This window comes from Primulina tabacum, chromosome 16 (genome assembly GCF_025594145.1).
Source record: "Primulina tabacum isolate GXHZ01 chromosome 16, ASM2559414v2, whole genome shotgun sequence".
NCBI classification, from domain to species: domain Eukaryota; kingdom Viridiplantae; phylum Streptophyta; class Magnoliopsida; order Lamiales; family Gesneriaceae; genus Primulina; species Primulina tabacum.
The window spans coordinates 15,103,217-15,127,422 of record NC_134565.1 but is presented as its reverse complement, the minus strand read 5'-3'; the positions used below and the strand labels follow the sequence as shown (position 1 = coordinate 15,127,422).

General features: G+C 41.2%; 1 protein-coding gene across 1 annotated transcript; it reads left to right on the top strand.

The window, feature by feature from the left end:
• The first annotated feature begins 20,705 nt into the window (after positions 1–20,705).
• On the top strand, positions 20,706–23,921 carry LOC142529508 (uncharacterized). The gene is made up of 6 exons (XM_075635063.1): positions 20,706–21,240; positions 21,824–21,937; positions 22,573–22,653; positions 23,020–23,192; positions 23,343–23,439; positions 23,653–23,921. The coding sequence occupies exons 1-6, from the start codon at positions 21,025–21,027 to the stop codon at positions 23,761–23,763; spliced, it is 792 nt and encodes a 263-aa protein (XP_075491178.1). The 5' UTR covers positions 20,706–21,024; the 3' UTR covers positions 23,764–23,921.
• The last annotated feature ends 285 nt before the right edge of the window (positions 23,922–24,206 follow it).

Sequence of the window (24,206 nt, the reverse complement as noted above, 5' to 3'; positions counted from 1 at the left end):
TCCTAACATCTAGACTAACAATTGAATAACTTGGTTTGAATCCTTCCCTCAGCAATTTTCAGTAAATATCAACAATATTTTATGGAAACATGAGATACACATACATGAGATTAAAAACAATAACTTTTATAATCTACTATTACGGAATACGAACAACGACGCGACGAGAGACGAACGAGACTCAAATCTTCTCCTTCTTTTGCTAAAGAATCCGGCCACTCTAGACTCTTAGTGTGTGTGTGTGCTGCAATTGTATGTGTGTGTCGTGTGTTTTAGGTGTAGGGGTGAGTAGGGTTTTATTTAATTAAGTTGTTAGGTTGTTAATTGGGCTTTAAGTGTAGTTAAGGGCTATAATGCCTGAGATTTTGATTACTGTAATCCGATATGATTTGTTGATAATTGTGATATGATTATAGACGAAACAGATCAGACCGGGATAGCCTAAAAGAAGAGTGGAATTTTGTGCGAGGAATGAGCCTCGCGCATATGCGCGACCAGACCGGGCGCATGTGCGCGGGATAGGCAGAACACCTCGCGCATATGCGCGACAGGGATCGGCGCACATGCGCGAGGGTATCCCGAGAGTTGTAAAGAATGAAAAAAGGTCTCGCGCATATGCGCCGAGTGAGGGTGCGCATATGCGCGAGCTTCCGTGATGAAGACGCGCCGAGACATAAGGTCTCGCGCATATGCGCCGCGGAAGGTCGCGCATATGCGCGAGACGTGTATGTTGAAGGAGGAGCCACATGTACTTTACCATGCAATTTATATGAAAAGAGATTCATTTCCTTCATTTGAACAGAAAAGAAACGAGAGAAGAGTAAGGGAATTTCAAGTGCTTTCGAAGAGTATAATTTGATTTGCGAGAAATCCGCCCCGTTCAATTTTGAATCTGACTTCAGTACTGTGTTCTATCGACGCAGGCTACAACTGGACGTAAGTTTTGTTACGTTTTGATATGTCTTGAAATTATGATGTTGTCAGAATCGGATATGATTCATATATGGTGTTTCTGATATGTTAAACATCGTATAATCAAAACTGGATTGAAGAACGGATACCGTATGGACTTGTTATGAATTTCAGAGTTGATTTGATTGAGATTGATATCATAATTGTATTGTATCGATTATGAGATGATGGAATCTTTATCTGTTGATTTGTATTGCTGGGTATATTGAGATTGTACAGTTATACTGTTGAAACAGAATTTGATTCAGTTCTGATTATATCCAGTATTGATTAAGGGAGGTATTGATATTGTATTCCTCGTCATTGTCATTATCAGATTGAGTATTGACAAGCATTGAATACGAGACTTTGACAGAGTCAGAGTGACAGAAAGAAAGGTATAAATAAATGTTGATTCGGGATTGCACAACTCGAGTTAGATTTGACTTGAGTTTCCCAAAATCACATACTGAATGATTATTTCATTGATATTTGCAATTCTTGATATTGATATGCTTAGTCTATTGGTCTATAGCAAAGCATGAGTTAGAGTTGGGCAGATCCGCCTAGTCTTTGGCAGAATCGCCATAGCAGAACCGCCAAGTCACTGGACTTTTGGATATATATCGATATACTGAGGAGAAGACCGACTCCTATTGCAGATCTTCGATATAGACAGCCAAAGTCTGGGACTAAGAACGTACCACCATCTAGCTGGGGTAAAGTAGATGGGAGAACGTTGCGTTCTTATTCAGATCGGGATCCCTAGATTAGAGATGAGTCGAGTCTGAGTTGCTGAGTCCAGAGTTTATTTACAGCGTTATATTGATACATGTTTTTCAGATTTGATACATGTTATTGATATGTGTTTCATGCTTTTATATATGCTTTTATATGACTGCATGTTTACATTGTTTATACTGGGATGTATTTCTCACCGGAGTTATACGGCTGTTGTCTTGTTTGTATGTGTCAATGACAACAGGTGGGACATGATCAGGGTCACGACGAGAATGAGAGAGCCAAGATTAGCGTGGAGATTCGGACTTAGAGTAGAGTTATTTTCAGTACTTGATGTAGTAGCTGAACGCTAGTTGTGAAAAACATATGTTGTACAAGATTTGTACTTTATGTTGACATGTATATCAGATCAATTACTTTACGTTTCCGCATTGTATTTTTAAAAAAATAAAAAAAAAATTTAGACCCAGATTATTTAAATGATCCTAATAATGATTAAGAAGATATATTAAGTTCGGGTCCCCACTTCAGGTGGTATCAGAGTAGTAGGTACCTTAGACTGAGATAGGAGCTAGTGAGCGGGGTAGAATGAGTTTTCTTTCCTTGCTTTTGATTTCTAGCATGATTTACTGCTTTGAAATACATGTTTACCTAGTTATCTGATTTGATTTGGTAACGTGTTTATTGAGAATGAATCAGAACCGATTCTTGATCAGCAGTAAGATGATCAGAGACGGACTGAAACAGATATGTTGTATTTGGTTACTAATCCTTTTGGTAATCAGATATGCCTCCCCGAAGAATACCAGAACAGGGTAGTACTTCGAATCCTCCAATGGATGTTACAGCAACACCGATGGAAACATTGTTGAAGAGGTTTCAGTCATTTAAACCGCCAACCCTGAAAGGGCAGAGAATTCTGTTAACTGTGAGAGCTAGTTAGATGACATTGAAATGCTGTTTGATTCGTTGGATTACACAGATGAGCGGAGAGTGAAAATGATAGGGCACCAGTTGCATGATGTTGCAAAGAACTGGTGGATTACAACCAAGCGAGCATTGGAGCATCGAGGTACGACTATTACCTGGAATGTATTTAGAACTGAGTTTTATCAGAGATTCTTTCCAGTGTCGTACAGGCGGGATAATGGAGCGGAATTTGCAAACTTGAGGCAGGGTCAATTGAATATTTAGGAATATGTGACTAAGTTCTCTACTTTGTTGCGATTTGCTCCACATGTGGCCGAGAATGAAGAAGCTATTGCTGATCAGTTCATCAATGGTTTGAATCCCGAGATCTTTACATTAGTGAACACCGGGCGACCGAATAATTTCACTGATGCCCTAAACAGAGCCAAAGGAGCAGAAGTTGGTCTGATGAGACAGAAAGGATTTTCGTATGTTCCTTCAGCACCGAGGTCACAACAACCTCCTTCTAGATTTGAGGGTGGTAGCAGCAGTAGTGGAAACAAAGATTTCTTGAAAGCCCGAGGAAAGCAGTTCTAGAAATCAGAGAGTAGTTCATCTAGCTCCGGTGGTTCTCGACAGAGCCAGAGCTATACTAGAGTGTACTGCAGAACTTGCGGAGGGAGACATCCGACCGAGCAATGCCAGAGAGTGACTGGTAGTTGCAACATCTGCAGACAGCAGGGACACTTTGCTAGGGAGTGTCCACAGAAAGGTTCCCAAAGATCCCAGGGAGCCGAATAATCTGGATCAGCGGCACAGACTGATAGATGACCCGCTGCTGTTCATTCGTTCCAGCCAGCCCCAGCTCAGTCACAGCAGAGACCCGGAGGTAGCCAGACAGTGAGCCAGGCTCCTAGACAGTAGGCCAGAGTATTCGCTTTGAGAGCAGGCTCAGGAGGCACCAGATGATGTTGTTGCAGGTAACTGTTTTATTTCTGGTTACCCTACTTATGTATTGATTGATACTGGTGCTTCTCATACATTTAATTCTGAGAAATTTGCTATTGAGTCATGCATTGCGTATTGAGTCATTATCGTCTGTAGTGTCTGTCTCTTCTCCGTTGGGGACAGGTTTAATATCAGTGAATTCTGTAAAACATTGCATACTACAGTATGACGGGCATGAGATTGAGTTAGATTGCATCGTACTTGGATTGTCTGATTTCGACTGTATTATCGGGATTGATATGCTGACCAAGTACAGAGCGACTGTTGATTGTTTCCACAAGATTGTGAGATTCAGACCAAATATGGCTGATGAGTGGAAATTCTACGGTAAGGGTTCTTGATCCAGAATTCCTTTGATATCCGTATTGTCTATGACTCGATTGTTACAGAAAGGAGCAGAGGGATTCCTTGTCTATTCAGTTGACTTACTGAAATCGAGTCCATCATTGGCAGACCTGCCAGTGGTGTGTGAGTTTGCTGACGTCTTCCCAGACGAGATTCCGGGTTTGCCTCCGATTCGAGAGATCGACTTCAGCATTGAATTGATGCCATGTACAGTTCCGATTTCGAGGGCTCCGTATAGAATGGCACCGATTGAAATGAAAGAGTTGAAAGAACAGTTGGAAGATTTACTGGCCAAGGGATATATTAGACCGAGTGTGTCTCCTTGGGGTGCTCCAGTGCTGTTTGTGAGGAAGAAAGACGGTTATATGAGACTATGTATTGATTACCGACAACTGAATAAGGCTACGGTAAAGAACAAATACCCTTTACCTCGTATTGATGATTTATTTGATCAGTTGCAGGGTTCTTCTGTGTATTCCAAGATCGATCCAAGATCTGGATATCATCAGCTTAGAGTCAGGGATTCTGATATCTCGAAGACATCATTCAGAACCAGGTATGGACATTATGAGTTTATTGTCATGCCGTTTGGATTGACGAATGCTCCAGCTGTATTTATGGGTCTGATGAACCGTGTGTTTCAGAAATATCTCGATGATTTTGTGATTATTTTCATTGATGATATTTTGATTTATTCAAAGAATATGATTGAGCATGCTAAGCATCTGAGAACTGTGTTGAGAATTCCGAGGGCTGAGAAATTATATGCTAAACTGTCGAAATGCGAGTTTTGGTTGAGACATGTTGTATTTCTGGGGCACATTATATCCGGAGACGGTATATCTGTTGATCCCAGTAAAGTTGAGACATTGATTTCTTGGCCGAGACCGACATCAGTGCCCGAGATTCGCAGTTTTATGGGTCTGGCAGGATATTATCGTCGATTTATTAAAGATTTCTCGAGTATTGCCAAGCCTATTACTCAGTTGACTCAGAAGAATGCTCCATTTGTTTGGTCTGAAAAATGTGAGACCAGCTTTCTTGAATTAAAGAAAAGACTGACCAGTGCACCGATATTGACTATCCCCTCAGGTACTGGTGATTTTGTGGTTTCTTGTGATGCATCTCATCGAGAATTGGGTTGTATTCTGATGCAGAGAGGGCATGTTATTGCTTATGCCTCGAGACAGCTGAAACCACATGAGAGTCGTTATCTAACTCATGATCTTGAATTGGCAGCCATTGTCTTTGCTTTGAAAATATGGCGACATTATCTATATGGTGAAAAGTTAGAGATTTATTCTGATCATAAAAGCTTGAAATATCTATTTTCATAGTCAGAATTGAATATGAGACAGCGAAGATGGCTTTATCTGCTTAAAGACATTGATTGTGAAATCAAGTACTATCCGGGGAAATCCAATGCAGCAGCAGATGCACTGAGTCGAAAGGTATGTTCTTTATCCTTATTGACGATTGGTGTTTCGAATTTGATAGAAGATTGCTGTTTTTCTGGATTGGTATTTGAGACAGATTATAGACCGCTGAGACTATATGATGTTCAAGTCGAACCAGAGCTAATTTTTAGAATTAAAGCGGCTCAGAAAGTTGATCAGAATATTCAAAATTCGATATCGATGGTTAGAGCAGGGCATCGATCTGAGTATCAGGTACGTGATAGTGTACTGTATGTGAATGATCGTCTGGTTGTGCCGAATGTTTCAGAGTTGAAACGACAGATTTTGTCAGAAGCGCACAACAGTCGATTCAGTATTCATCCTGGTGGCAGAAAAATGTATAATGATTTGAAAAGACAGTTTTGGTGGAAACAGATGAAAGCGGAGATTGCTGAGTTTGTATCAAAATGTCTAAATTGCCAGCAGGTGAAAGCCGAAAGAAAGAAACCAGGAGGACTGTTACAGAGCTTATCTATTCCTGAATGGAAATGGGATCACATTTCCATGGATTTTGTGACGAAGCTACCGAGATCCTCCCGAGGTTGTAATGCGATTTGGGTCGTGATTGACAGATTGACCAAATCAGCATGCTTTATTCCGTACAAGATGACGTACCGACATGACCAGATGGCAGACATATATGTTAGAGAGGTGGTCAGATTGCACGGAGTGCCGAAGTCGATTGTTTCAGACCGTGATCCTCGGTTTACTTCGCACTTCTGGCAGAGTTTACAGCAGACTCTAGGTACGAAGTTACATCTTAGTACCGCATATCATCCACAGACCGACGGACAGTCAGAGCGGACTATCCAGACATTGGAAGATATGCTGAGAGCTGTAGTGCTTGATTTTAGCACTAGTTGGCAGGATGCATTGCCACTTTGTGAGTTCTCGTACAACAACAGCTATCAGACGAGTATTGAGATGGCTCCTTTCGAAGCATTGTACGGTAAGAAATGCAGATCCCCTCTGTATTGGGACGATATCTCTGAGGTCCCTGAGATTGGACCTGATATGATCAGAGATATTACTGATAAGGTGAAGCTGATACAGAAAAGAATGAAGGCAGCTCAAGATAGACAGGCCAAATATGCCAATGTTTGGCGTAGACCATTGGTATTTGAGGCAGGAGACCGAGTGTTCTTGAAGATTTCACCTTTCTGAGGAGTTGTCAGATTTGGCAAGAAAGTGAAACTGTCTCCAAGATATATTGGGCCGTATGAGATTCTCGAAAAGATAGGAGATCGTGCCTATCGACCAGCCCTACCGCCTTTTTTATCTGGGATACATGATGTCTTTCATGTATCATTATTGAGGAAATATCTTTCTGATGCTTCACATATTATTCAGCCAGACGAGGCCGAACTGGACGAGACACTGAGTTACTTCGAGAAACCGATTCAGATTCTCGATCGAAAAGAAAAGCAACTCAGAACGAAGACTATTCCGCTTGTGAAGATTCAGTGGAGTCGTCATGGCATCGAGGAAGCTACATGGGAAACCAAGTCAGATATGAGACAGAGATTTCCTGAGTTATTTCACTGATGTGAGTATTCTTATTTAGTTTCTATCCTCCATTCCTTATTGTATCTTATTTGATATTTGATTGATTACCTGTGATTTCGGGGATCAAATCGGATCTTAGGGGGGGAGAAATGTAATGCCTGAGATTTTGATTACTGTAATCCGATATGATTTGTTGATAATTGTGATATGATTATAGACGAAACAGATCAGACTGGGATAGCCTAAAAGAAGAGTGGAATTTTGTGCGAGGAATGAGCCTCGCGCATATGCGCGACCAGACCGGGCGCATGTGCGCGAAATAGGCAGAACACCTCGCGCAAATGCGCGACAGGGATCGGCGCACATGCGCGAGGGTACCCGAGAGTTGTGAAGAATGAAAAAGGGTCTCGCGCATATGCGCCGAGTGAGGGCGCGCATATGCGCGAGCTGCCGTGATGAAGACGCGCCGAGACATAAGGTCTCGCGCATATGCACCGCGGAAGGTCGCGCATATGCGCGAGACGTGTATGTTGAAGGAGGAGCCACATGTACTTTACCATGCAATTTATATGAAAAGAGATTCATTTCCTTCATTTGAACAAAAAAGAAATGAGAGAAGAGTCAGGGGATTTCAAGTGCTTTCGAAGAGTATAATTTGATTTGCGAGAAATCCGTCCGTTCGATTTTGAATCTGACTTCAGTACTGTGTTTCTATCGACGCAGGTTACAACTGGACGTAAGTTTGGTTACGTTTTGATATGTCTTGAAATTATGATGTTGTCAGAATCGGATATGATTCATATATGGTGTTTCTGATATGTTAAACATCGTATAATCAAAACTGGATTGAAGAACGGATACCGTATGGAATTGTTATGAATTTCAGAGTTGATTTGATTGAGATTGATATCAGAATTGTATTGTATCGATTATGAGATGATGGAATCGATATTTGTTGATTTGTATTGCTGGGTATATTGAGATTGTACAGTTATACTGTTGAAACAGAATTTGATTCAGTTCTGATTATATCCATTATTGATTAAGGGAGGTATTGATATTGTATTCCTCGTTATTTTCATTGTCAGATTGAGTATTGACAAGCATTGAATCCGAGACTTCGACAGAGTCAGAGTGACAGAAAGAAAGGTATAAATAAATGTTGATTCAGGATTGCACAACTCGAGTTAGATTTGACTTGAGTTTCCCAAAATAACATACTGAATGATTATTGCATTGATATTTGCAATTCTTGATATTGATATGCTTAGTCTATTGGTCTATAGCAAAGCATGAGTTAGAGTTGGGCAGATCCGCCTAGTCTTTGGCAGAATCGCCATGGCAGAACCGCCAAGTCACTGGACCTTTGGATATATATCGATATACTGAGGAGAAGACCGACTCCTATTGCAGATCTTCGATATAGACAGCCAAAGTGTGGGACTAAGAACGTACCACCGTCTAGCTGGGGTAAAGTAGATGGGAGAACGTTGCGTTCTTATTCAGATCGGGATCCCTATATTAGAGATGAGTCGAGTCTGAGTTGATGAGTCCAGAGTTTATTTACAGCGTTATATTGATACATGTTTTTCATATTTGATACATGTTATTGATATGTGTTTAATGATTTTATATATGCTTTTATATGACTGCATGTTTACATTGTTTATATTGGGATGTATTTCTCACCGGAGTTATCCGGCTGTTGTCTTGTTTGTATGTGTGCATGACAACAGGTGGGACAGGATCAGGGTCACGACGAGAATGAGAGAGCAAAGATTAGCGTGGAGATCCGGACTTAAAGTAGAGTTATTTTCAGTACTTGATGTAGTAGCTGAACGCTAGTTGTGAAAAACTTATGTTGTACATGATTTGTACTTTATGTTGACATGTATATCAGATCGATTACTTTACGTTTCCGCATTGTATTTTAAAAAATAAAAAAAAAAATTTTAGACCCAGATTAATTAAATGATCCTAATAATGATTAAGAATATGGATTAGGTTCGGGTCCCCACAAGGGCCCTAATTCTTTAATGAAATCTTTATAAATCTAGGCCCATTAAAACTTTCTAAAAGTAGAAATTTTTTCAAAATCGTCCCCGGTTCTATCGTTTTCTGCCGTGCATCACGTATCCGAATACAGAAAGTTCAAATTCATAACATTCGATTAAATACTCATTTAACCATGCTAATAATTAAACATGCTTCTAGACCACACATTTAAATAAATTTCAAATAGCTTTCATGAATGCATGTGGTTAGTGTGTTCGGGTATTCGGGCGTTACAGGATGAACCAAGCGAAGGATGGTGATCATGTGTGTCCGAGGCCGATGAGGGCGGAGAGTTATCGTCGGTAATAAGAAGTAGCACAGACAAAATGAGGCCTTTGAAGAAATTTCTAGGCGAAGAGCACATGCTTGAAGATCAATACAGATGTGTGTTTGCCAATATACACCGGTTGAACCAATAGCAAATTAATAACCAATTCGCTAATCCAACAGACTCGAATCTTACATTTAAGTGAGATTGTCGAGGCCCGAAAAATCCTTGCTTGAAAATTTGCGGAAAATAAAAAATTTTCTTTTAAAAATAAATGGAGTGCCTCATTCATAAAATCAACTGATAACTCAAGTTCAATGTTTAAAATATAGCAGCGGAAGAAAATAAAGTTTGCCGAAAATAACAATTTAAAAATATTCAACAGCTGATAAAATGTCTGAGCATAAAAAAAGTGGCAAGTGCTGAAACTGAGGTCCTCGGGTGCCACTACTGCCGACCCAAGCTGGCTCACTGGTCCCCGCCCTCGGCCCTGGCCTCATCAGTACCTACAACAATCAAGTCTAGTGAGCCTAAAAATTCAGCATGCAAATATCGTAGGTAACGAGTAAATACTGAAGTAAAATGTGCATGGGATAAAATATCATGTCATGAGGCATACTGAAGATAACTTGTACTGAGCAATTATAATACGTGCATAACTGAATTGAAATCATAGTAAAAAATGTTTGCTCCTTGGAGCCCTGTACTAAAATAACTGGTAAAAATTTTCTGTTGAGATTATGGTCTACGCCTGTGGCCCCTGCACTGAACTGAACTGATCGGTAACTGGCTACCGGGGAGTATCAAACTGAACTGAGCTGACCGGTCACTGGCGACCGGGTGGTACCAAACTGAACTGATCGGTCACTGGCGACCGTATAAAATAATGCTCCCATAATATTGAATTGACCACAAGCAATATCGCATAAATCTCAAAAATAAGTATTTTCTATTTTCATGCACGTAATATAATTAAATGGCTTAATGAAAATATCCTGTATATTTTACCAACAGGTTTGGATCGCTCCCAGGCTCGCTGCAACCTAAATATGCCATGAAAATATGCAATAGCTTAAACTTGACCAAACTATGCAATTAAGTTTGAAAATGCGACAATTACGTCTAACGACTTCGTATTTAATCATGACTCCGAACCAACCCGAACCGACACTGAACCGACGTATAGTCATGATTAAAATACACTTAAAATTATGAACTAATGCTCCTAAAATGATGAGGGTCGAAATCTAGGTGAAATGGAGGCCAAAACAAGAAACGCTCTTTCGAGAGTCAATTTGGCACATCGCACCGTAAATTCTCGTACGACCTCAAAAATGATCCGAATCACGAACGGTCAAAAACACTGACCTTCCTAACTTGATGAGGCACTGTTCAGTCCAAGGCCATAGGCTAAAAGCCGACCGAGAACTCGAACGAGCCTCCGAACCGACACAGCAACTTGCTGTAAATTCCAGCAGCAGCAACTTCGCTTTCATCGCGTCGTTTGCGAGACTTTTGGCCATTGGGGCTTGAACCACCGACCATAGCCTCTCAACAACATCCCAAGGAATGATTTGAACCATGGCTAAGGGCCCTAGGCCAGCCACAATTCGCCTCATTCCAGCAACCAACCGAAAGTTCTTACCGAGAAACAATTCTGCACGTCGGGGCATTGTTCTTGTTTTGTTGTCACCGATCGTTCCAGTGGCCATTTGATTGACCATGGCACGATCTAGACATCTTGGGGCATGGCATGAACCGTGGCTAAGGTCCATAGGCCAACCAAGATCCATACCAAACCAACCAAACCCGAAGCACAAGTGCTGTCCAACCGAAGGGGCCGAGAGGGGAGGGGGCTGTTCTTGATGTTTTATGTAAAAACCGATGAGCCATGGACCAAGAAACCAAAAGGGAGACTTAGTCACGTCTTAGACATGCTAGGGGAGTGATCTAACCATAGCTATAGGCCCCTAGGGCAGCCATGTATAGATCCTTTCCCTTGACAGAAAAATCTGAAATTTCGAAGCACAAAATGGCAGTGGAGGAATGCTGCTGTCATTTTCGGTTCCATCATGCATGGGGCTGATTTGAATGGACCAACATGGTCCTAATGCACCCTATTACGTGTCTAGATGCTGCCTTGGGAGCCTGGAGTCGAACCATCCACCTGAAACCACTAAACAAGAGGAAACGTGAAGCTTGCCAAGGAAAATCAAAAAAAATCTGCACCATGGTTTCGAAAATATTTGGACATGCATCTCGATTTTTTTTTTAAACATGATCACATACTGAAAAATAATTGCTAATATGACTTGATTGAGGTTTGAAAGAATCTAGACATGCCTTGGTTATCGTTTGAAATAAAAACGAAAAGAATACGACGACTCGGCGCGGAGGAGGTGGAGCGCTTCTTTCCTTTTCTACCTTTCTTCTTACTCGATTTTTCTCTCCTATCTCCCACTGAATTCTCACGGTTTTTCCACTCTGAAATACTCTCTAATTCGGTGATGGGGGAGGGGAAAGGGTGGTTAAGAGAGTGAGGGAAATGGTTGCAAGATATAGGGAACAAATCAAGACCAAGTCTCCACCTTTTGAATTTTGAATTCTAGTTTGATATCAAATGATTTGTTGGTGCATGTTGGGGTGAGGTGGCTGATCCATTACCATCTAGACTAGGTGAGGATAAGGTTGATCATTAATTAAATGGTGCTCCCAAAAATAAAAGAATTATCCTACTAATTAAATACAAAGAAAGGGTCAAATGTGTTGGGTTGGCAAGGGATAATTTAGCAACTAAGGGGGGCCGAAAATTTACTAATAAATGGAGGAGAAATGTTGATTATCTAGTAACTTAATAACCCTTAAAAGCCTCACTAATACTTTAAATAATTTAGTGAATTAACCCTTAATTATTGGAACTTAAATGAACTTATTTCTTAATCACCTCAAGTAATTAAATTAAATCCTCAAAACATCCTTTTTAACTTAAATGAACTTACTTGCTAGCTAAATTAACTTCTGAAAATATTTCTCGAATCTTAAATTCTATCTCAAAACTTCAACTCCAGTCCGGCCTCACTGAAATAACTGAAATGCTAAAAATCAAACTACTGCATGAAATAATAAAATAATTAACTTCAAAGAAATGCCTTAAAATAATCATGCAATGAAGTCAATTTAATTTTAAAAAATCTAGAATTATGCATGGCTTATACGTAGACTGATTTACGGGTTCTACAATCCTCCCCCCTTAAAATAAATTTCGTCCTCGAAATCAGAACTCACCGAATAACTCGGGGTAACGATCTCTCATCTCCGACTCAGACTCCCATGTAGCTTCCTCCTCTGAATGATTGAGCCATTTTACTTTGACTCGCTTAACCAACTTGTTCCGAAGCTTCTTCTCCTGACGGTCTAGGATCTGCACTGGTCTTTCCTCATAAGACAGGTTCGGAGTAAGTTGCAACGGCTCAAAGTTCAGCACATGCGAAGGGTTCGCCATGTACTTTCTCAGCATGGAGACGTGAAAGAAAATGTGTACTCCGGCCAGATTATGCGGAAGAGCCACACGATAAGCTAGCGTCCCAACTCTGTCAAGGATCTCAAACGGTCCAATGAATCTCGGACTGAGCTTCCCTTTCTTCCCAAATCTCATGACACCCTTCATAGGTGCCACTTTCACAAATACATGATCGCCCACTGCAAACTCCAAATCTTTCCTCCGCTGATCGGCATAGCTCTTCTGTCGACTCTGAGCAGTCCTCATTCTATCACGGATCTTGACTACTACATCTGCTGCCTGCTGAACAATCTCTGGACCCAACTCTGCTCTCTCTCCTACTTCATCCCAATGGACAGGAGATCTGCACTTGCGGTCATATAGTGCTTCATACGGAAGCCATACCAATAGAAGACTGGAAGCTGTTGTTGTAGGTGAACTCAACCAATGGTAAGTTTGACTCCCAACTCCCGGAGAAATCAATGACGCAAGCGCGAAGAAGATCCTCCAAAATCTGAATAACTCGCTCCGACTGCCCATCTGTCTGCGGATGGAAAGCTGTGCTAAACAGCAACTTCGTACCCAAAGTCGAATGCAAACTCTTCCAAAATGAGGAAGTGAATCGGGGATCTCTGTCGGATACGATCGAAACTGGAATACCATGGAGTCGGACTATCTCTCGGATATACAGCTCTGCATACTGAACCATGGTGAAAGTCGTCTTAATAGGCGAGAAGTGCGCTGATTTGGTAAGACGATCTACAATCACCCAGATAGCATTCGATCCTCTGGCTGACCTCGGCAATCCGGTCACAAAGTCCATGGTAACATTCTCCCACTTCCACTCGGGAATAGGGAGAGGCTTGAGCAAACCTGCTGGTCTCTGATGCTCGGCCTTCACTAACTGGCAGGTCAGACACTCGGACACAAAACATCTGATGTCCTTCTTCATACCAGGCCACCAATACAATAGCTGCATATCCTTGTACATCTTCGTACTCCCTGGATGAATAGAGTACGGTGACGTATGGGCTTCTGATATGATATCTGCTCGGATAGAATCATTGCTAGGAACCCATATCCTGTCTCGGTATCTCACAATACCATCACTGACTGAATACAAGACACTGCCCTTGGCTTTATCTCTCTTCTTCCACTGTGCCAATTGCTCATCTGCTGACTGACCACTGCGAATACGGTCCAAGAGGGAAGACTGAATGGTCAAGGTAGATAGACGAGGAACTCTACCTCGAGGATAAGTCTCGAGATCAAACCTCTGTATCTCAAACTGAAGAGGTTTCTGAATCATCAAATGAGCCATCACTGCGACTTTCCTGCTCAAAGCATCCGCAACTACATTAGCTTTACCCGGGTGGTAGCTAATGTCACAATCGTAGTCTTTCACAAGCTCCAACCAACGCCTCTGACGCATGTTCAGCTCCTTCTGCGTAAAGAAATACTTGAGGCTCTTGTGGTCGGTAAAGATCTGGCATTTATCTCCATACAGATAGTGCCTCAAAATCTTCAAGGTAAAAACTACGGCGGCTAACTCTAGATCATGGGTAGGGTAGTTCTTCTCGTGGATTTTCAGCTGTCGAGAAGCATACGCTATCACTCTCCCATGCTGCATCAGAACTGCACCTAAACCGAGCTTCGAAGCATCGGTATACAGTACAAACTCACCGGACCCTGACGGCACGGCCAAAAATGGTGCTGAGATAAGAGCTTGCTTCAAAGTCTCAAAGCTCTTCTGACACTCCTCGCTCCAAACAAATTTCACATTTTTCTTGGTCAGTGCTGTGAGTGGAACTGCAATCGAAGAGAACCCCTTAATGAACTTCCGATAATATCCTGCTAAGCCAAGAAAACTGCGGATCTCTGATGTATTCTGAGGCACAACCCAATCTCTGACTGCTGCAACTTTTGCTGGGTCTACCTCAATACCACTGCTAGAAACGATGTGGCCTAAGAACGCCACCTTCTCTAACCAGAATTCGCATTTACTGAACTTTGCGAATAATTTGTGCTTCTGCAATGTCTGCAACACTGTGGTCAGATGTCTGCTTGTGCTCCTCCCGACTCTTGGAGTAGACTAGAATGTCATCTATGAACACTATCACAAACTGGTCAAGATACGGCTGAAATACGCGATTCATGAGATCCATGAAGATCGCTGGCGCATTCGTCAGTCCGAACGGCATCACAAGGAACTCGTAAGGGCCATAACGAGTCCTAAAAGCAGTCTTGGAAACATCAGCACGTCTCACCCTCAATTGGTGTTAACCAGAGCGCAGATCAATCTTGGAGAAAATCGAAGCTCCCTGCAACTGGTCAAACAGATCCTCAATCCTCGGAAATGGGTATTTATTCTTCACTGTAACCCTGTTCAACTCCCGATAGTCAATGCAAAGCCTCATCGAGCCATCCTTCATCTTAACAAACAAGACTGGCACGCCCCATGGTGAAAAGCTCGGGCGAATGAACTCCTTGTCGAGAAGTTCCTGAATCTGCTTCTTAAGCTCTGCCATCTCTGTCGGTGCTAGTCGGTACGGCGCTTTGGATATCGGAGCCGTACCTGGCATAAGCTCAATGGAAAACTCCACCTCTCCCTCAGGTGGCATACCAGAGACGTCTTCGGGAAAAACGTCTAAAAAACCTCTGACAATCGGAACATCTGAGGCTGACTGGCTGGGTTCCTCGGGGACAGATAAAAAAGTCGCTAGAAATGCCCGACACCCTCTATGCATGAGCTTCCTGGCCTGAACATAAGGAATAATGCGCGGTAAAGGAAAGTACCTGTCCGGCTCAAATAAGAACTGCTCCATTCCAGGCGGTCGGACAAGAACAGATCTCCGCTGGAAGTCTATCAACACTCTGTTTCTCAATAGCCAGTCCATCTCCAGGATGATGTCGAATTCTGGCATCGGTAGCACGATCAGATCCGCTTAAACAAGATTACCGTGCAGCTCAAGGTCTATATCTCGTATAACATTGGTAGCTGCCATCTCCTCGTCTGACGGAAACACTACTGAAAAGGCTGTATCTAGCCCAATGGTCTGGATCTTGAGAAAGTTTGCAAAGACCTCCGAAATAAACGAGTGAGTGGCCCCTGAATCTATCAAGGCCTTGGTAGCGGAACCAGATATAAAAATTCTCCCTGAAAGAGCGGAGCTCTAAGTTGAATCCAGTAGCTACAAGAACTAAACTTATAGACATGCAATGGTCAAAGTTCTTCTAACTTAAATCCCCAAAATACTACTGAGTAGAGCATGCAATCCTATCACAGTTCTAAGTTCAATCTTAATCCTTATTCCCAAAACACGAAATTTAAATAATAACTTAAAGCTTAAAGGTACCTGTCAACAACATAGTCTCCGGGTTGGTTTCCGCGGCATGGAGAGCAAAAACTCTGCCTTGGGTAGGCAGATTCCTCTGAGGGCACTGTAGCAACATGTGGTCTGGACTGCCACACTTAAAACACTTTCTTGAGCCAGACATACATGCTCCAGGATGGCGGCGTGAGCACTTGGGACAGACTGGGTGCTCATAAGTCCTCGGGGCTGGGCGTCCCCGCTGGTGCTGCTGCTGCTGCTGGCCTCTGTTTCTAGGCGGTCCATGAAAAGGCCTCTTGTTCTGCTGCTGATGCTGATGAGGAGGAAGGCGGTGTGGTACCTGGACTGGGCGCTTGCCCTGGCGATCCCTCTCGATATCCCGCAGATCCTGCTCTGCGGCTAGGGCTTTGGAGACAGCAATCTCATAAGTAGCAGGTTCAGACACCCTAACATCCTGGCGCAAGATCGGCCGTAGACCCACCAGGAAATGCATCAACTTGGCTTTGGCATCATTCGCGATCAGGGGTACAAAATGACAGCCCCTCTCGAACTTACGGATGAACTCCGTAACCGTCATATCTCCCTGTCTCATGCTCATGAACTCAGTGGTCAACTTGGTGCGCACTTCCTCGGCAAAATATTTGGAGTAGAAAACCTCCGTGAAGCGTGTCCATGAAAGTGTAGCCAAGGTCAGGGCTACTGAAGCTCCTTCCCACCATAAGCGGGCGTCTCCAGTGAACAGATAGGTGGCACATCGGACTCGGTCTACGTCTCCCAGCTCCATAAACTCGAAGATAACCTCGAGGAATTTGATCCATCCCTCGGCAATCATGGGGTCAGACGTCGCAGAAAACTCCTTCGGACGCATCTTCATGAATCGCTCGTAAAGAGCCTCGGGCCCTGTCGGCCTAGTCACTACAGCATTGTTCCCCGCAAACTGTGCGAAGAACTGCGTCATCCCAGCTAGCATCTGGGCACTCATGTCAGGTGGGGGCGGTGGTGGAGGTGGAGGAGGAGGAGGAGGTGTCTGCCTCTCTTGTCTCTGATCGTCATCGTCCTCGCGACGGTGCTCGCCACTACCTCTCGGGCGTCATACTTGACGTCTAGGGGGCATACTGTTCCAAACATAACTCATACGTAACTAACATGCATAATTCCATAATTTATTTTAAATGAACACTGAAATGCTGAAAAATCTGGTCGAAATTATTTCATGGAAGCATGCTGACAAAATAATTCATGCTATAAATAAAATGCTGAACTGTAAAACTTACAGACCGAAGGCGTGGCTTCGTGAGCTTCTCGTGGTCAGTAGTAGTGTAACCCTATACAGAACCACCGCTCTGATACCAACTGTCGAGGCCCGAAAACTCCTTGCTTGGAAATTAGCGGAAAATAAACTGATAACTCAAGTTCAATGTTTAAAATATAGCAGCGGAAGAAAATAAAGTTTGCCGAAAATAACAATTTAAAAATATTCAACAACTGATAAAATGTCTGAGCATAAAAAAAGTGGCAAGTGCTGAAACTGAGGTCCTCGGGTGCCACTACTGCCGACCCAAGCTGGCTCACTGGTCCCCGCCCTCGGTCCTGGCCTCATCAGTACCTACAACAATCAAGTCTAGTGAGCCTAAAGACTCAGCATGCAAATATCGTAGGTAACGAGTAAATACTGAAGTAAAATGTGCATGGGATAAAATATCATGTCATGAGGCATACTGAAGATAACTTGTACTGAAATAACTGGTAACTGGATTGAAATCATAGTAAAAAATGTTTGCTCCTTGGAGCCCTGTACTGAAATAACTGGTAAAAATTTTCTGTTGAGATTATGGTCTACGCCTGTGGCCCCTGCACTGAACTGAACTGATCGGTAACTGGCTACCGGGGAGTATCAAACTGAACTGAGCTGACCGGTCACTGGCGACCGGGTGGTACCAAACTGAACTGATTGGTCACTGGCGACCGTATAAAATAATGCTCCCATAATAGTGAATTGACCTCAAGCAATATCGCATAAATCTCAAAAATAAGTATTTTCTATTTTCATGCACGTAATATAATTAAATGGCAAAATGAAAATATCCTGTATATTTTACCAACTGGATTGGATCGCTCCCAGGCTCGCTGCAACCTAAATATGCCATGAAAATATGCAATAGCTTAAACTTGACCAAACTATGCAATTAAGTTTGAAAATGCGACAATTACGTCTAACGACTTCGTATTTAAGCATGACTCCGAACCAACCCGAACCGACACTGAACCGACGTATAGTCATGATTAAAATACGCTTAAAATTATGAACTAATGCTCCTAAAATGATGAGGGTCGAAATCTAGGTGAAATGGAGGCAAAAACAAGAAACGCTCTTTCGAGAGTCAATTTGGCACATCGCACCGTAAATTCTCGTACGACCTCAAAAATGATCTGAATCACAAAAGGTCAAAAACACGACCTTCCTAACTCGATGAGGCACTGTCCAGTCCAAGGCCATAGGCTAAAAGCCGACCGAGAACTCGAACGAGCCTCCGAACCGACACAGCAACTTGCTGTAAATTCCAGCAGCAGCAACTTCGCTTTCATCGCGTCGTTTGCAAGACTTTTGGCCATTGGGGCTTGAACCACTGACCATAGCCTCTCAAAAACATCCCAAGGAATGATTTGAACCATGGCTAAGGGCCCTAGGCCAGCCACAATTCGCCTCATTCCAGCAACCAACCGAAAGTTCTTACCGAGAAACAATTCTGCACGTCGGGGCATTGTTCTTGTTTTGTTGTCACCGATCGTTGCAGTGGCCATTTGATTGACCATGACACGATCTAGACATCTTGGGGCATGGTATGAACCGTGGCTAAGGGCCATAGGCCAACCAAGATCCATACCAAACCAACCAAACCCGATGCACAAGTGCTGTCCAACCGAAGGGGCCGAGAGGGGAGGGGGCTGTTCTTGATGTTTTATGTAAAAACCGATGAGCCATGGACCAAGCCACCAAAAGGGCAACTTAGTCACGTCTTAGACATGCTAGGGGAGTGATCTAACCATGGCTATAGGCCCCTAGGGCAGCCATGATCAGATCCTTTCCCTTGACAGAAAAATCTGAAATTTCGAAGCACAAAATGGCAGTGGAGGAATGCTGCTGTCATTTTCGGTTCCATCATGCATGGGGCTGATTTGAATGGACCAACATGGTCCTAATGCACCCTATTACGTGTCTAGATGCCGCCTTGGGAGCCTGAAGTCGAACCATCCACCTGAAACCACTAAACAAGAGGAAACGTGAAGCTTGCCAAGGAAAATCAAAAAACATCTGCACCATGGTTTCGAAAATATTTGGACATGCATCTCGATTTTTTTTTTTAAAACAAGATCACATACTGAAAAATAATTGCTAATATTACTTGATTGAGGTTTGAAAGAATCTAGACATGCCTTGGTTATCGTTTGAAATAAAAACGAAAAGAATACGACGACTCGGCGCGGAGGAGGTGGAGCGGTTCTTTCCTTTTCTACCTTTCTTCTTACTCGATTTTTCTCTCCTATCTCCCACTGAATTCTCACGGTTTTTCCACTCTGAAATACTCTCTAATTTGGTGATGGGGGAGGGGAAAGGGTGGTTAAGAGAGTGAGGGAAATGGTTGCAAGATATAGGGAACAAATCAAGAACAAGTCTCCACCTTTTGAATTTTGAATTCTAGTTTGATATCAAATGATTTGTTGGTGCATGTTGGGGTGAGGTGGCCGATCCATTACCATCTAGACTAGGTGAGGATAAGGTTGATCATTAATTAAATGGTGCTCCCAAAAATAAAATAATTATCCTACTAATTAAATACAAAGAAAGTGTCAAATGTGTTGGGTTGGCAATGGATAATTTAGCAACTAAGGGGGGCCGAAAATTTACTAATAAATGGAGGGGAAATGCTGATTATCTAGTAACTTAATAACCCTTAAAAGCCTCACTAATTCTTTAAATAATTTAGTGAATTAACCCTTAATTATTGGAACTTAAATGACTTATTTCTTAATCACCTCAAATAATTAAATTAAATCCTCAAAACATCTTTTTTAACTTAAATGAACTTATTTGCTAGCTAAATTAACTTCTGGAAATATTTCTCGAATCTTAAATTCTATCTCAAAACTCCAACTCCAGTCCGGCCTCACTGAAATAACTGAAATGCTAAAAATCAAACTACTGCATGAAATAATAAAATAATTAACTTCAAAGAAATGCCTTAAAATAATAATTGCAATGAAGTCAATTTAATTTTAAAAAATCTAGAATTATGCATGGCTTATACGTAGACTGATTTACGGGTTCTACAGAGATTTTGAGTGTATGTTTGTTTGTATCGAGAAAAGAAACATGTTTATTTATAAGATCAAAAAAATACCACGAAAGTACACGTTAACTCAAAAGTATGTAAAGCTACAAAAAAGCCAACACATTGTTTAAATGTTTATTCAGATTTTAATTTTAATTTTCCAACCGTCCGATTTCTAGTTTCAAGGCTAAGGCCGTAATGTTGCAAAAAAATCTTAGAAAACTGAAACTGATGGTTTAGTTTGTCTCTGCTCGCGGCTAAGGTTGCAATAGTAAAAATGTTTTAAAAAATCTTAAAGAGTTGAAACGTGTCAAATTCTCTGCCAAAACCGCAAAAATCTCTTCCTCGTAGCTGACCGATTACCTCTGCCTTCTCAAATGGCCATGGAAAAATCAGCAAGAGCCGGAATTCTCGAATTGCCCTGTTATCCGCGGCGCTTGGATCCCCACCAGATGCCCAAAATGGTAACTTCACGTGTTCTTCGAAGAGCTGCATGAGATAAAGCACGAAGAAGAAATTTTGCCTATCTTATCGCCCTACTCCGATCCCCTTGAATTTCTTCAAAAAGAAAGATATTTTTTCTTCTTTTTTGTTGGATTTTGATTTTTGAAGGATTTGGAAAATGCATTCTTTGAATCTGAAAGTAATAGCGGATTTCAATTATCTGTCCTTGCGGAGTCGGCTCAGTGGCGGCGTTAAAGATCATGGTCTCCGGGGGAACAGAATCGTTGCTTGCAGTAATTCGCAGAGCTCGGGTTCGAGTCAGGGGTCTTTTTTTTCTCTGACGGAAACATATGCTTTGTTGAAGCAGCAATTGGAAGTTGCTGCTAAATCTGAGGTGAATTTGTTTCTTAATTTTGTGTGAAGTGTCTGAAGAATAGAGTGTAGGATTTTTAGTGTTCAATTGATATAAATTCGGGGGTTAAATTAGCTGTTTTGTAAAGTGTAATCATCCCATGTAGAACATACAAATTTTCAAATTGTATTTGTTATTTTCACCTGCCTTTATGGACTAACTCGCCACTCACCACCTTATTGAAATTTCTGGGTTTTTCTGTATGCGGTGCCGTGGCCTTTTTTCCGACAGGGGACATGTGATGTAAGAATCTCCGAATGTATGCTTTCAAGCTACCTCAGGGCATTAATCCAATATTGCATGGAAGGGTGAATACTTAATGATACTTATCGGTTCCAAGTGTATAGAAAAATGTTCATCCTTAATAGCATAGTAACCCAGTATTTGAGGTTCTACTGACAATATGTAATAATGTCTTGCCTGGTTTGGTTCGTCCCATGACTTTCAGATGAATTTATATCTAGTAATTTGTTTTACTTGTGAGAAAGTTTATTTGAAAGAGTTAAATGGTCCTACAGAAAGCTAAAGGATTGTAGCATAATATTAATGAGAAATTGTTCTTAAGGATTACAAAGAAGCTGCTAGACTTCGTGATTCCTTAAAACTATTCGAGGAAGAGGAGCCAGTTTTGTGTCTTCGGAGATTGTTGAGGGAGGCCATTGCTGAGGAAAGATTTGATGTATGTATATGCCTTTTTCTTAATTTTTTACTTTTTATTTTTCCCTAATTAATTTCTTTTGTTATCATGATAAATCACACTATTTTTTCCATAAGTTGAAAGAAAAAAGTAAGCCTACCCAGTTTTAGAAATAAAATTGTTTTGATTGTAGGCTTGTGTTTTCTTTAAGGATATCAATATGTTACACCATTGGTTTTAATTGAGTGGTTTAAGGATTTATTTTATTTTCGTTATCGAGTATCTGAAAACCTGAATTTGACTTGCTACTTTATTCAAACAAATATCAAAACTGGTTCCGAAGTCTTTTGGTTGAACAATGGTCTATATCTATACAGGAGATGGCAGACGGCCTATTGACCTTGAAACAAAATAAATTAGGCTGCCGGAACTTGTATTTACTAAAACATTGCAATATAGAAATAATTGTATTTGCTATATGAGATCGAAACCCTTGACTTCTTATTTCGTCTGAGAGTATAAGAATGTGTATAAATGTAACAACTGGTCCAAATTTTATAAGCTTGCATTGAATGGCCAATTCATGTTATATTTCCCTCATTGATCAAAGTTTCTAGTTCTTATTAATTCAACATGCTATTTGCGTCCTTTTTTTTATTTATTGTTTGTATTTTCAGGATGCAGCGAAGTACCGTGACGGGCTCAAGGAAATTGCTCCACATTGTCTCTTGAAGTGCTCTAGTGATGCAACGACCTTGGTATGCCAGATATCCTACATTTGTGTGCCCTATTTTAATTTACTCGTAATTCTCCCTGGTATTCTACTTGGCTTGATGGTTTCTTGTCTTTTTTACCATCACACTACTTATTTTAAGTTGAAACTTGTACATTTGGTTTTTATTAAAAGATATGGTTATAATTTTTTTCTGAGAACAAACACGGATCTAAGATACTTTTGATGTCAATCGCTGCTTCGGGATTGTTGACAACTTGAAAAAAAATCACTGGGAAGCAGTTCTTTTATTCTTAGTGGTTGATATGACATGAAAAGTGGCCTGAGAAATTTTAGACCTTCGCAAGTGTAGTTAATTATGGTAATCAATAAGTCGGACTCTTTTTTCCAGGGCATTAGGATTCAAGTTAGAAGTGTGTACATTGAGGGCCGAAGTCAACCTTCGAAAGGTCTTTATTTTTTTGCATATAGGATCAGAATCACAAACAACTCAGACCGCCCTGTTCAACTTCTCCGAAGGCACTGGATCATCACTGACGCCAATGGCAAAACAGAGAATGTTCAGTAAGTTAATGAGTTTTGCTGAGATTCATGAACAAACACATTTTCTTGACAATAATTATAACTTTTATTGTCCCGGCATCATGAGTAACAATCTATTTAGTTTATGATTAATTTTTATTTTCCCCTTTGTGATCCACCTGCTTTAAACAGGGGCATCGGAGTAATTGGTGAACAACCTGTTATCCTTCCTAATACTGGTTTTGAGTATTCATCTGCATGTCCGTTGAGCACGCCGAGTGGCAGAATGGTAAGATGGATTTTTGGTTTCTTACTCTTTGTGTAGCGACTAATGATCGAATAATCCGGTATTAGTGACCCACTGCCTCATATACGAGTTTCTAATCCTGATTCACATACTGTTAAATCTTAGAAACAATTACGCAACTGAAGCACATTTTTCTCTAAAGTTCCTTCAAATGTTACTGAACGGCCAGCTCTTTATTCGTTTAAAATCTTGTAGGAGGGTGATTTTGAGATAAAGCATATTGATAAAGTAGGGTCGCGGTCTTTCAACGTGGCTATAGCCCCCTTTTCTTTATCAACATTCGGAGATGGTTCCGATACCATTTGAGAGCCGGCGATGCAATAGATTGTCACCTTAATTGTGTTGGAATTTTTACAAAATATTTGTACTTCAAAGTTCTAAGAAAGGAATTATTGATTTTAATTTGTAAATTATGATATTAATTTTCACATTAATACCTAGTTATTACCCTTGTTTTTTGTATACGTTTTCAATCAATATTCTCTATTACTATTATTAATGGTAATAATTAAATCTTTGTGACATAATACGAGAATTTTCGTGGAAGCTTTGCACCGAACCGTGCAACCGTGAGCAAGGCGTGATCATTGTATTTTGGGGAATATTTTTGCTCATAATCCTGTTGAATCAGAGTATCACTTACGAGGATGTGAAAATATTTTTTAATTCAGTGTTTCAGCACATATCGATTTAAATATTTTTCTCTTAGAATTATTTTTCGTCTCAATCATTCTAGCGAAATTTCCAAC